The sequence below is a fragment of the Crinia signifera genome, chromosome 8 (assembly GCF_055691185.1).
Source record: "Crinia signifera chromosome 8, ASM5569118v1, whole genome shotgun sequence".
Taxonomy (NCBI): domain Eukaryota; kingdom Metazoa; phylum Chordata; class Amphibia; order Anura; family Myobatrachidae; genus Crinia; species Crinia signifera.
The window spans coordinates 11,063,063-11,078,128 of NC_139224.1; the positions used below are offsets into that span (position 1 = coordinate 11,063,063).

General features: G+C 48.4%; 1 protein-coding gene across 1 annotated transcript; it reads right to left on the reverse strand.

Annotated features, from left to right (window-relative positions):
- Positions 1–1,029: 1,029 nt before the first annotated feature.
- Positions 1,030–14,070, reverse strand: EDEM1 (ER degradation enhancing alpha-mannosidase like protein 1). The gene is made up of 10 exons (XM_083155740.1): positions 13,947–14,070; positions 13,683–13,854; positions 12,444–12,627; positions 12,189–12,363; positions 6,171–6,291; positions 5,917–6,087; positions 4,731–4,804; positions 4,536–4,632; positions 4,232–4,426; positions 1,030–2,150 (listed from the first exon to the last, which is right to left on the reverse strand). Exons 1-10 carry the CDS (start codon positions 14,045–14,047, stop codon positions 2,061–2,063), a joined length of 1,380 nt encoding a protein of 459 aa, XP_083011866.1. The 5' UTR covers positions 14,048–14,070; the 3' UTR covers positions 1,030–2,060.
- Positions 14,071–15,066: the final 996 nt, after the last annotated feature.

Here is a 15,066-nt window from a genome sequence, read left to right on the forward strand (position 1 = left end):
GTACCAGCAGTAGCTGTACTTCAGCAGAGTCCTGTGAATCGGTGCTTGATGACGCCATCCCGCCAACCTAGAACAGGTTGTAAGCTTCACTAATATAGGGGCTGATGTAAAGAAACATTTATAGTCTCTGTACTGCAATGCACACGGGGCCGCGAATAGGGGGTGCTGTGGGTACAGGTGTCCCGTGCCCCGGTCTCTGGAAGGGCTCGGGCAACTAACTCTGAAGAAGCCTCATTTTGTTGAAGAAACCTGTGATCAGGGACCACTGGGCTGCAGCTCAGCGGAAGAGGAGATAGGGGAGCAGGAGTCGGGTTACGGTAAGTCACTGGATATCCGTCCCGGGACCCAAAATTTCTAAATGCAGCCCTGAATGCACAATATGCGTGGACTATATAAAGAACAGATTAATAAATAGAAAATAACGCGATTTGCTGAACACGTCATTAGCCCGAGGGCTAAATTGTCACTTAGCGCTACGGCACGTTGCAAAGCAAATGAGGCGACCGCTCTCCCAACCGGACTCATCTATTGGGATCTTCATCTCTCCTGCGGCGCTGCAGAATCTATTGTCGTTACACTGTGGCAGCATAAAGCGTTAAGTGCAGTGAATTAGGATTGTCACACAAGCCACATAACCTACAGCGTGTGCCGGACTACAAGTACCAGGACACGATGCAAGCTGTTTATGGCATCAAGCGCACATGCAATAATATAGAATGGGTCTGTCATCCCATTCTAACCTCTAATAACTGCAATCGAACACAATCAATAGTATATAACAGCAGGAGTAATGCAATGTTCTCAGCACCGCATCCTCTAATAGCTCGGCCATGCATTGCGATGCGAATGGAATATACACTGACTGCATGTAGTATTACAGAATGTAAAACTGAAACCTACGGTGACTGCAGTGCCATCTTGTGTCCGGCGTAGGTAACTGCAATACTTCTAAGTACTGCTTTAGTGATTGACGATGCACATATATGGACACGGAGGTATTGTGCTCTTTCCAAACATCATAACCACACATTCCGAAAATGCAGAACATTTTAATATAAGACTCTGTTTTAAAATAAAAAAACTTTAAAAAATAAAACCTGTAATCCCTGAATACTTCATTATAAGAACACCTGACAGGGCAGAGTTGAATCACTGCTTAGGCACATGAATGGGAGCATTCGTCCTCCCCCTAGTTATCCCACAGATGGTATAGTCCAAAAAAAAAAAAAGACTCAGGTCACTGACCAGCACGTGACATTAATTATCCACAGCTTTCATTAAATTATATAAAAAAATAAAAAGTGTAATAATTTAACTCCAGGCTCTCTTAAAAATAGACTAAGGCAGCCCTGATGTGGATTCAAATAGGTGCGGGGGGCTGGTTAACAAAAAGAGGTCTTTCTGGAAAAAACATGGTAGAAACGTCATTAAAGGCACCGAAAAACGATCCCGGCGTCATATCAGAAGACAGTGACTTGTGCAATTTGGCAACTTGAACTTAGGCGCCAAGCAAGTTGTATTCCTTCTATCACACTGCACCTTTCAAAGTCCCTACATTTCCGTTATCCTGCCTGGGGTGTCGCTGTCTGCTTTGGTGCTTCTAGAAGTAGAACAGCAAACAGTGACACCTAAGGCAGGAAAGAGGAACTGCAGGGACTTTGAAAGTTGCTGGGTTCTAGAACGGACTCTAAGGCAGGGCAACAACAAAACATAAAACAGCGCCGCGTTTCACCCTCAATCAGAAGAGTAAACGAGACAAAACAGTCATTGCTTATAGGCCAAGTGGTATCAGTAGAACATAAGTCATGGGGAATATGGTTTTGGAGAATGCAGCAGCTTCGGAAGACACAAACAGGTGTATGTAAGTCCTTGCACGGGTCCTGAGCTGTGGGACCTTACAGTCCTTTACGTGGCACTCACAGGCACTCGGACCGAGACCGGTCTGTTCAATGCTCAGTGGGCAGTAAGCAGCAGGCGCTTGCACCACTTGGAAACCCCCTGATATATTATCTGGGTACCGGGACTCTGAGGAACTCTGGGAGAGTCTCTGATCACAGTTGCTATAGTAACCCAACCATTTGATCAATCTGTCGCATGTAGACGCTCTTCAGCGGCAGAGAATATCGTCGCTCCGCAGGGACCCTGTAACACTGAACACAAGACAAAGGATTTAGGTGTAAGATGCGTAATAGGAGGGGACCATAGGCCGTAGTGTGACATCAGTATTCTTATACATCACAGACGGTGCATCAGACACTACCTGGTCTGCAGAATTCAGAGATGCCTGTCGTCCTGCCTATCAAAACGATTTCATTTACTAAAAGGTGTAACCAAAAAGGTCTGTAATTACCCCTAGCCGAAAATTGGGACAGTTCGTTCCGAAAAAAAAAAAAGGAGTTTACATTACTATGATGCAGGATGTATACGCCACTTCTGTTATTGACTACTGGACCAATGATACCCTTTTCACACTGCAGCTCTTAGCCGGTATATTGCAGATTTTTTAGCCTTTTGAAACGGTTAGAGCTGCAGTGTGAAAGCTCCAGTCTGCATTTACCGGTTACAAATAACTGGTATTTGCAAACAGGTAAAAAGCAGAGTCCTACACGGTTCAGAGCCGTTTTTATGCAGTGTGAACAGCTCTGAACCGGTATATAGGACTCAGGCAGTAGCTATGAGAGCGCAGTGCATATGTATTGAGACGCTCATTACATATGCACATATATAATGAGTGGCTCATTTGTATGCACTGCATTCATTACATATGCGCATATGTAATGAGCGGCTCATTACATATGCACTACGCTGTCTTATAGCTACTGTCTGTCCTGCTTTGACACTGCAAACTGCTTGAGACCCGGTATTTATGTGCAGTGTGAAAGGGGTTTAAAATGGTAATATACAGTTTTAAATACCGTTTCAAAATACTGGGTCTCAAACGTTTAGGCAATGTGAAAGCATGTGACCAGATGAACATTAATTGTAGATTATAAGTATTACACAAGCTTACTACATTGTTTCAGCAGATTATTGGTGTAATATGGAGATTACTACATTTATTATCTTATTACCAATTTAAGAAATATTTGTTTTCCCCAAGTTACGACAGAAGATACAAATGCAATGCCATCCTTTACTGGTCTCTCCCCAATGGGCGGCATTAGCGGCAGTTCTGAATCCACGCCCCAACGCTCCTGTCACCTGCCTGTAACCAGTAATATCATAGATGCTGGGGACCAGCAACAGAGGAACTGAGCATTTAGGAGAACCCAGAACTACAAGAGCAATTGTTGAAGGCAGAGGGCACCTTTAAGTCAGGTGATGCTAGATACGTCCCCTGGCGGAGTGCATCCAACCAATTATGCAAAATTAAATAGGAACTGACCTTGGGGAAAAATAGACAATTGGCGTTTATCATCTCTGAATAGGAATGCAGGGGAAATGCATCGAGTCTTGGAGAGAGATAAAGTGGAGAATTTGCCCCCAGGAACCAATCAGCTTCTAGTGATCAATTCCAAGCCTCTGCTAGATACTGGCTGATTGGTCGCTGCAGCTCTCCTATCGCTTTCCACGGCTTGAAACATCTCACCGATTTTGCACGGCTGAGATCACCTGCATCAGACACAGCGGCCCTGCGGAACATGGTAGTTGGGTCGACATGTCGAAGGTTGACACGGTTGAAAATTTGGCAAGCATTAGGTCAACTCTTATTTTTTGCCGACAGGCAGTATTTCATGCCCTAGCATCCACTATGGTGTGGAGGAGAATAGAATAGTGTGCCAAGCGCAGGGAGCCATTGATTCTCTCTCTCTCGAAGCACTGACCACTAGAGTCCACTTGATGGACCAAATTACTCCTTTGTGTGCTAAAAGAGGTCATAATAGAAAGTGAAAGCAATTTTTGCAGTGACACTGACCTGTCTCAACATTTCTGGATATGGGGATAGGGAGCTGTGAGAAGACAGATTGGAGGTAGGAGCATATGGGGACCGGGGGTGGGGTTCAGAGTTTGTGGGCTAAATACTGTCACAGCTCAAAGTGCATTGTCATAGCAGACATTTTGATGGGCTTTTAACTACCCGCTGCAGGACTGAGACCTTACTGTATACAGTATGTTCCCCCCCGATACACCGCACCACACATGGCAGGAGGGCAGTGCCACCCTCTTCGCCCCCTCCCCAGATAAGCGTTCTGCATCAGTGACGGAAGACGCACCCCCGCCCACGGCTTACATTGCTGCTTAAGTTGGCGGCACGGAGCTTGCCCTGCGCCACCTTCTCTGCGCTGGTGGCAGGTTTGCTGTCTGGATAAAAGAGGTCCTTCCAGGCTTTGTTCCTGAAGCGGGGGTCAAGTGGGATGAGGTGGCCCTCCGTCGTGAAGAGGTATTTGTTACCAGTCATGTGCACTGGGTTGTCCTCATCAAAAAGCTGAAAGGGCGAGAAAATAGCATTAATGGTGAGGTGTCGGGGTGAGAGGCGTAACCTCCGTAGCACAGTACCAGAGGAGGAGCAGGCCAGTCAGTAAGGTCTTCCTCACCAGGAACAGATATTTGCACGTTTCGCTCAGGAAGAAGCTTTCCATCCGATCCTCCTGGGACTTGTCGATGACGTGGTGGAGGGTGGCGTAACCACACCTGCAAGTAAGGAAAGTCAGTCTCATGGGGAGCAGAGACAAGGGGGGGGGGGGGGGGGGGGGGGCAGAGGAGATGGGCGTCCGCACCACTACACTCACCGGGCCTTGGCGTGCTTCTCCAGGCTGCGCAGAATGTCCATTCCCACGTGTAGGTAGAACGGGTTCTTCGTGGCCTTGGGGAAAGCAGGGAGAGAAATCAGAACCCAACATTTCCGTGACATTCGGGCAGGGTGGTGCAGGGGAAGTTGGGCTACAACAGAGCAGAACTCAGTGATTAACTGGAACAAGTTATTATAAAATCCCTGCGGGTGATGAAAGCAGCACATTTCCATATTCTGATTATTAGTAACATCCTAGATAATGACGGTTAACTCTGCTCCTCACCTCTACGTGGGGGAAATTCAAGTGTTTTGCAAGCGTGTGGCCACTAGATGGAGCCTGAAGTAACACAGACATTAATGTTATGCTGTGCCGTCACGAGCGCTAGTTAATAATACAACAAATATTTTCTATTCTTCACTAGTCAGTTTGTAAGCGGGAACAAGAACCTCTCACAGGTGAAACAAGACCCTAACCTGTAACACTGGTGTAAAGTACAGACCTTCCTGTGTGTTCTACTTTGGGCTCAAACCCCCGTGAGTCACAGGAACCTAGAATGCGATGGCAGAGAAGAACCACTTGTCCCATCTAGCCGGCCCCTGTACACGCACACACTAGGGTGTGCCAGGAGCCAATCACTGTACCATACTGCTCACTCTAGCACCCTGCATTTTTTCAAAACTGGTGTAGTTCCTTCTCTGCTGTGCTGCTTCTAGCACAGTATGGTCTGTATTTCAGTATTGATATGTAGACCAGTATAGTTTTGGACTTTTTTCCCTGTATATGGTCCATTACATCTTAAAAGATTTGAATCTGGTTACAGGACATCACCTAATTAACAAAGCATAAATTCGGTTTCACCATTATTTTCCTTCTCTTCTCCATAATCTAAACCAGAGCTGTACTACTATGGTCCCCTCAAAGCAATAGTTTGAGGGATAACAACGGCCATTGATAGACATGACATCATAGGGGTGGGGTAGTTTTGGCACATAACTGCACGCCCCCCTCCCATTCCCCCATGCCGGGCAACGCCCCCTCCCACCTCCACCATGACGGGCAACGCCCCCTCCCATTACCCCGTGCCGGGCAACGCCCCCCTCCCACTTCTCTGTCATTAGCCACACCTCCCCTGAGACCAGCACTAGACATGATAGACATGATAGAAGCAGCAGAAAGGACTGACCTGATATAAGAGGTAGGTGGACTCCACCAGTTCCGGTCTGAGAGGGTAGAAGGAGACGTCCGGTGCCTGCAGTTGCCAGTTGTACCTCTCTGGCAGTGCGCCGTACCTCTTCCAGATGGCATAATAGAAGGCATGCAGACAGATGGCGTCCTCCACGTCTCCCTTCAGGACCTGCATGGAGGAAACAGTCTTACTGCCGGGCAGTTCTATAGGAGCCGTACAAGCAGCGGGCACATGGGCGGGTGGGCTGGTACCTGTAGGCCTGGAAAGAAAGCCTGAAGAGAATCTATCCACGTGTTCATGATCTGCCCATTGAACATATTGACGTTGACATACAGTGGTGGGTCCCCCTCGCCCTCGTTACACGCTTCCCGTCTGCAGCAATAGGAAGAAAGTCATTATCTGCATTGGTTCATAGTGACATTATCCACGTTAGTATGTACTACACGTGACAGACACCAGGCAAAGTCCCATCAGAGCATGGTCTATACCAGCGGTTCTCAAACTGTGGGTCCTGACCACAACTCCATGTTGCTGACCATCAGGAGGATGACTTTTCTAATCTCAGTCAGTGATTTTAGGAGTCTGGAAAATCTGTTTTATTGTCTGTTAGATTAGACTCCTCCCATCACTCTGTGCCTCCACAATGCTGTATGTGCTGTCTGCTGACTACACCTGTGATGTGATGGGTTATGGTATATCAGACTCCTCCCATCACCCTGTGCCTCCACAATGCTGCCATGTATGTGCTGTCTGCTGACTACACCTGTGATGTGATGGGTTATGGTATATTAGACTCCTCCCATCACTCTGTGCCTCCACAATGCTGCCATGTATGTGCTGTCTGCTGACTACACGTGTGATGTGATGGGTTATGGTATATCAGACTCCTCCCATCACTCTGTGCCTCCACAATGCTGCCATGTATGTGCTGTCTGCTGCCTACACGTGTGATGTGATGGGTTATGGTATATCAGACTCCTCCCATCACTCTGTGCCTCCACAATGCTGCCATGTATGTGCTGTCTGCTGCCTACACGTGTGATGTGATGGGTTATGGTATATCAGACTCCTCCCATCACTCTGTGCCTCCACAATGCTGCCATGTATGTGCTGTCTGCTGCCTACACCTGTGATGTGATGGGTTATGGTATATCAGACTCCTCCCATCACCCTGTGCCTCCACAATGCTGCCATGTATGTGCTGTCTGCTGACTACACGTGTGATGTGATGGGTTATGGTATATTAGACTCCTCCCATCACTCTGTGCCTCCACAATGCTGCCATGTATGTGCTGTCTGCTGACTACACGTGTGATGTGATGGGTTATGGTATATTAGACTCCTCCCATCACTCTGTGCCTCCACAATGCTGCCATGTATGTGCTGTCTGCTGACTACACGTGTGATGTGATGGGTTATGGTATATTAGACTCCTCCCATCACTCTGTGCCTCCACAATGCTGCCATGTATGTGCTGTCTGCTGACTACACATGTGATGTGTTATGGTATATCAGACTCCTCCCATCACTCTGTGCCTCCACAATGCTGCCATGTATGTGCTGTCTGCTGACTACACATGTGATGTGATATGGTAGATCAGACTCCTCCCATCACTGTGCCCCCACAATGCTGCCATGTATGTGCTGCCTGCTGACTACACATGTGATGTGATGGGTTATGGTATATCAGACTCCTCCCATCACTCTGTGCCCCCACAGTGCTGCCATGTACGTGCTGTCTGCTGACTACACGTGTGATGTGATGGGTTATGGTATATTAGACTCCTCCCATCACTCTCTGCCTCCTCAATGCTGCCATGTATGTGCTGTCTGCTGACTACACCTGTGATGTGATGGGTTATGGTATATCAGACTCCTCCCATCACTCTGTGCCTCCACAATGCTGCCATGTATGTGCTGTCTGCTGACTACACGTGTGATGTGATGGGTTATGGTATATCAGACTCCTCCCATCACTCTGTGCCTCCACAATGCTGCCATGTATGTGCTGTCTGCTGACTACACGTGTGATGTGATGGGTTATGGTATATTAGACTCCTCCCATCACTCTGTGCCCCCACAATGCTGCCATGTATGTGCTATCTGCTGACTACACGTGTGATGTGATGGGTTATGGTATATCAGACTCCTCCCATCACTCTGCCTCCACAATGCTGTATGTGCTGTCTGCTGACTACACATGTGATGTGATGGGTTATGGTATATTAGACTCCTCCCATCACTCTGTGCCCCCACAATGCTGCCATGTATGTGCTGTCTGCTGACTACACATGTGATGTAATGGGTTATGGTATATCAGACTCCTCCCATCACTCTGTGCCTCCACAATGCTGCCATGTATGTGCTGTCTGCTGACTACACGTGTGATGTGATGGGTTATGGTATATTAGACTCCTCCCATCACTCGGTGCCCCCACAATGCTGCCATGTATGTGCTGTCTGCTGACTACACGTGTGATGTGATGGGTTATGGTTTATCAGACTCCTCCCATCACTCTGTGCCCCCACAATGCTGCCATGTATGTGCTGTCTGCTGACTACACGTGTGATGTGATGGGTTATGGTATATCAGACTCCTCCCATCACTGCCTCCACAATGCTGTATGTGCTGTCTGCTGACTACACATGTGATGTGATGGGTTATGGTATATTAGACTCCTCCCATCACTCTGTGCCTCCACAATGCTGCCATGTATGTGCTGTCTGCTGACTACACCTGTGATGTGATGGGTTATGGTATATCAGACTCCTCCCATCACTGCCTCCACAATGCTGTATGTGCTGTCTGCTGACTACACATGTGATGTGATGGGTTATGGTATATTAGACTCCTCCCATCACTCTGTGCCTCCACAATGCTGCCATGTATGTGCTGTCTGCTGACTACACATGTGATGTGATGGGGTATGGTATATCAGGCTCCTCCCATCACTCTGTGCCTCCACAGTGCTGCCATGTATGTGCTGTCTGCTGACTACACGTGTGATGTGATGGGTTATGGTATATTAGACTCCTCCCATCACTCGGTGCCCCCACAATGCTGCCATGTATGTGCTGCCTGCTGACTACACGTGTGATGTGATGGGTTATTATGGTATATCAGACTCCTCCCATCACTGTGCCCCCACAATGCTGCCATGTATGTGCTGCCTGCTGACTACACATGTGATGTGATGGGTTATGGCAGGGCTGGGCAATTGCAGCCCTCCAGATGTTGAGGAACTACACATCCCAGCATGCCTTGCATCAGTTTCAGCATGGCCACATAGCAAAACTAATGCAAAGCATCCTGGGATGTGTAGTTCCTCAACATCTGGAGGGCCGCAATTGCCCAGCACTGGGTTATGGTATATCAGACTCCTCCCATCACTCTGTGCCCCCACAGTGCTGCCATGTACGTGCTGTCTGCTGACTACACGTGTGATGTGATGGGTTATGGTATATTAGACTCCTCCCATCACTCTCTGCCTCCACAATGCTGCCATGTATGTGCTGTCTGCTGACTACACCTGTGATGTGATGGGTTATGGTATATCAGACTCCTCCCATCACTCTGCCTCCACAATGCTGTATGTGCTGTCTGCTGACTACACATGTGATGTGATGGGTTGGGTTATGGTATATCAGACTCCTCCCATCACTCTGTGCCCCCACAATGCTGCCATGTATGTGCTGTCTGCTGACTACACGTGTGATGTGATGGGTTATGGTATATTAGACTCCTCCCATCACTCTGTGCCCCCACAATGATGCCATGTATGTGCTGTCTGCTGACTACACCTGTGATGTGATGGGTTATGGTATATCAGACTCCTCCCATCACTCTGTGCCCCCACAATGCTGCCATGTATGTGCTGTCTGCTGACTACACGTGTGATGTGATGGGTTATTATGGTATATCAGACTCCTCCCATCACTCTGTGCCCCCACAGTGCTGCCATGTACGTGCTGTCTGCTGACTACACGTGTGATGTGATGGGTTATGGTATATTAGACTCCTCCCATCACTCTCTGCCTCCACAATGCTGCCATGTATGTGCTGTCTGCTGACTACACCTGTGATGTGATGGGTTATGGTATATCAGACTCCTCCCATCACTCTGCCTCCACAATGCTGTATGTGCTGTCTGCTGACTACACATGTGATGTGATGGGTTATGGTATATCAGACTCCTCCCATCACTCTGTGCCCCCACAATGCTGCCATGTATGTGCTGTCTGCTGACTACACGTGTGATGTGATGGGTTATGGTATATTAGACTCCTCCCATCACTCTGTGCCTCCACAATGCTGCCATGTATGTGCTGTCTGTTGACTACACGTGTGATGTGATGGGTTATGGTATATTGGACTCCTCCCATCACTCTGTGCCTCCACAATGCTGCCATGTATGTGCTGTCTGCTGACTACACGTGTGATGTAAGGGGTTATGGTATATTAGACTCCTCCCATCATTTAGTGTCTATACAATGCTGCCATGTATGTGCTGTCTGCTGACTACACGTGTGATGTGATGGGTTATGGTATATTAGACTCCTCCCATCACTCTGTGCCTCCACAATGCTGCCATGTATGTGCTGTCTGCTGACTACACGTGTGACGTGATGGATTATGGTATATTAGACTCCTCCCATCATGTTGTGCCTCCACAATGCTGCCATGTATGTGCTGTCTGCTGACTACACGTGTGACGTGATGACCTTCTGCAGTAACTTAGTTTCTATGAACTAGAGGCGGGTCAGAGCTAGGCAGGATTAGTTGGTTAGGGGAAGTGTATACTTACCAAGCAAGAAAGGATTCTCACCCGCTGACTATCCCCATGTATTCCATTTAGGGAATATACAGGAGTATTTGTGATTTATGACACTTGCAATGGTTTGAAGACCTACTGTCACATGCATAATCTACAATACAACTTAACAATATTGAGGTGTTAATGTAGTGGCAGTAAGAACATAAACAGTCACCGATAAGGGAACATGGGTGTGAATAACAGACACGCAGGGCACTCCCCCGGCTGCAATGCATTATTGAAGCATATGATCAATAGACATCAACAGTGGAAAATGTGTTTTGTCTGAATTTGCACACGACCATCAGATTGTGTAGAGTCATACGTGTACACAGAGGTCATACGTGTGGTATTCTGATGCACACTATCCCGTTACAGCACATAGCCACTACACCAGTGGTGTCAAACCATTGGCCCTGCAGCTGTTGTGGAACTACACGTACCAGAATGCCCTGCCACAGCTTTAGCAAACCATTATATAAAATCTGTGGCAGGGCATGCTGGGATGTGTAGTTCCACAACAGCTGGTTTGACACCACTGCACTACACGGTAACTGCATACATATACTGCCAGCAGCATTGTCACTGCCACAGTATAAACTATTCCAGCTACTAGTATATAATATACACAACGAAGGATCTTCTGCTGGAAGAACAGATTAAAATGATTAACAGCTAACGTCAGATACAGCCTGTGGTACATTGTATATTCTCAGGTGTGCAATTACCAATGTACCCAACATCGCTCGTTAACCGCATCTGCGCAACACGCCAGCTTCTGCCTTGGACTGAACCCAGATCTCAGAGCAAACAAGTCTCCTAAACCTGCGCACAGGACACAGCGACATGAAACAGACCCAGTGTCGGAGGAAGTTACAGCTCAAACCGGCAAATAGCAGGCGCATGAGGAGGAACACTGCGCGGTGGCTGTCCCTAGTCCCGAGGGCTGATTGTAGAGGAGGGCAGATTTTATATTGGAAGGGTGAAGTTTTATGTGCGATGTATCGCTACAGAAGCTGTACAGATAAAACCCTTTAGAAATGTTGACCATCAAAATGTATAAGAGCCCTCTGCACTGATCAGCACCTAGACTGCACACTGCTGTACTAACACCTCGTAGCCCAGACAAGAACACTCGGATAAAGGTGGATATTGAATCTGGGATTCCAACTGTCGGAATCCCAGGCCGTGTCAGTTTCTCTGTCAAGTGACGGAAAGTCTGAGGTTTTGGCTTAAACGCCCCTGTGAATTACAATCTGGGCCATTTCCGACAAAACAGGTCTTACTTGTTTTAAAGTCGAATCTGTTTGGTCAGAAACTGCCCTCCATGCTCTCGGAAATGGCAGCTGGGATTGAATACCCCCCAAAGCTGGACTGTATCAAAAACTCAAACTCTGGTGATGGAACATTGTCATTAGATTTCCTTGCACCCCTGAACCCCAGTAAGCAGCGTACCCTCTCCGCAGGTGGCTCTGAATGCTCCTATAAGCCTCATTGAACATGTGCAGATCTTCCTCTTCTCCAAACAAGATGTAGGACTTCAGCAGGTACTCGTAGAAAGAGTCCAGGCCAGCTCCAAGCCCACTCTGCTTCCCGACCCACTGCCCCGTCTGTATATCCACCACGTTACCTGTGTAAGGAGGAAGAGATGGTGAGTAACCGCAGCCTCCGTCAGGGTTCAGGCACCGTTCCCCCCGGAACCATCCCTACCCAGGAGACCGGTGATATTGTTCCGTAGACCCCACAGGGCTTGCACAGCGCGACGAGCCACCCATTCAAATGTGGAGTCTCCGAGAAGCCTGCTGAGGATGCCAAACTCCACCAAGAGCGAGCCGGCCCCAGCTGTGCAGGTCTCATTCAGGCTGTCCGGTGGGACTCCCTTCTTCAGATTTACCTGCAGAGGTGAGAGGAAGCTTAGAATGGGGACCATGGATGTCATCATCTGCCTCTAAAATGAAGGGGGGGGGGGGGGCACTGCTAGGTGCGAATGGCTGGTGAATAAATAATTCACCTCGTCCGCTCAAAGCGGCTGCACATGTGCATAAAAATGTATGCCCAATTGCGTATGAACCAGAATCAGGGCTCAAGTCCAACTCAGTGTACAAAGGGCTCCGACACACATTTACGTGCCGCCCTGGTACGGGAAGGTGGTTATCCAGCTGGTAGATGGGGTAAGGCAGAGGTAACCTACTGCCTCCAGCCGGTACATGGGGTAAGGCAGAGGTAACCTGCTGCCTGCAGCTGGTACATGGGGTAAGGCAGAGGTAACCTGCCGGTACATGGGTTATATAGGTAGGAAGAAGGGAGAGGGAAGGAGTATAACCGCACTGGTATGTGTGTAGTTCAGATGATAGCGAAACAGTGAAGAACTGACTATTTCCTAAATAATGGAGTATGTGAGTCCCTGTGCACCTAAGTGGCCCTTGGGCCTGGTGGTGCCTGTTTGTGGGACAGTCAGTGGTACATGGGGTAAGGCAGAGGTAACCTGCTGCCTGCACATGGGGTAAGGCAGAGGTAACCTGCTGCCTGTACATGGGGTAAGGCAGAGGTAACCTGCTGCCTGCAGCAAATACATGGGGTAAGGCAGAGGTAACCTGCTGCCTGCAGCAAATACATGGGGTAAGGCAGAGGTAACCTGCTGCCTGCAGCCGGTACATGGGGTAAGGCAGAGGTAACCTGCTGCCTGCAGCCGGTACATGGGGTAAGGCAGAGGTAACCTGCTGCCTGCAGCAAATACATGGGGTAAGGCAGAGGTAACCTGCTGCCTGCAGCCGGTACATGGGGTAAGGCCTAACCTACAGCCTGTGCTGCCGTCACATTTATACGGACATGTTGGTGACGGAGAACACCGCGATACGGTAACTGGATGTTACTGGAGCAGTGTTCTCTCTCCATCGCTCTCTCACTACACCACAGTAATAACAGCTGCTATTATCTTAGGCCACATACCCGCGGGTACGGCATCCCCGTCCTGGTGTTCTCAAAGGCAGGAAGGAGTCGGACAGCCAAGTCATGCGCCATCTGTAAGAGTTCATTATCGTACCCATACACAGTCATGTTCCCAAACGGCTGCTTGGCGTCCGTGAGGATGATGTGCGCAGACAGCAGACTGCCTAGAATCCTGAAGGAGAGAGGTGACTGGTTAGCTGGAACGAATACATATGTACAGTCCCCCAGACCCCAATTAAGACATCCCAGGCTTAGAACAGTTACCGGATGTTTGCCTCAAACACTTGCACGGTGGAATCTTTGTCAAAAGAAACGGTGTCGATCACCAGGCGTACGGCTTTCTGGAACTCTGTGGCGTTACCCATAACCTGCAGAGAGAAAACATAGCACCGCTAACTCAATCAGCATCTTGTGGTGCCTACAATTCATACAATCATTCTAGCACCCAGCATCTTTCAAAACGTGCAGTTCCTCTTCCCTGCCTGGTGTGTCTTTCTGCTGTAATGCTTCTAGCACAGTCTGGTCTGTATACCGGTGCTGAAGTACAGACCAAGCTGTTAGGAGCACCCCAGCAGAGAGCGACAGCCCAAGCAGGGAAGAGGAACTGCCCGGGTTTCGGAAGATGCAGCTCTACAGATTGAGCACTACAAGAAAGGAACCTACAGGACAGACTTTCTAGGTTGGCAATGTCATGTGCAGGCAAATATTCTGCTCAAATACAGGGACCAGAAGTCCATGGTATATAAGTCCTGTATAGAGTTCTAGAGGAGATGAGGGATATTAGACATTATAGGGTATCAAGAAGAGACTTATCTGCTTTTTAAAGTCCACCCCACTTGATAAGGGGTTACCTCTTCTGTGTCTGCTTCTTAATAGAGAGGAACCAGGCAGCCTGTTGGGAGCCCATGAACTAGGTATGCTTGGACCTGAAGTCCAACAGCAGAGCAAGGGGCCAAACCGATAAATCAGCTCATTAAGGCTTACGAGGGCACTGTGAACCAGACTCTGCTAGACATCTGGCAACAGATACCATTAAACAAGCCAAAAAGTTCCTCAGTAAGTTTGCTTATAGATCTGAGGCCAGAGGCTGCTTCTTCCACCCAAGACGGAGATTCTACAAACTCATTTCATGGAATTATTCTTATTTCCATAGCGACATAATCAGTACTAGGAGGGCTGCAATGTCACCTGCAGGAACATGGAACTGAGATCTCCTCGTGTGAGGTTTCAGCTGTGTGTGGTTGGGTTCCGAAGAGAGCGCACCATCTGGTTCCTGTGTCACACTCTCTGCACCTGCTGCTTCTCAGGCTGGAAGGCTATGTATAAGGACAGCTCAGCGTACAGCACGTCCGCTACGGCCAGCCACGTATCTGTGCTGCAGGTA

Coding starts and splice junctions, on each gene's coding strand:
- EDEM1 (XM_083155740.1), bottom strand. CDS start 14,047: ATGGGTAACGCCACAGAGTTCCAGAAAGCCGTACGCCTGGTGATCGAC. Junction 12,364..12,443: donor CAATATCACCGGTCTCCTGG/GTAGGGATGGTT, acceptor CTCCTTACACAG/GTAACGTGGTGGATATACAG. Junction 4,633..4,730: donor GAGAAGCACGCCAAGGCCCG/GTGAGTGTAGTG, acceptor CCTTACTTGCAG/GTGTGGTTACGCCACCCTCC.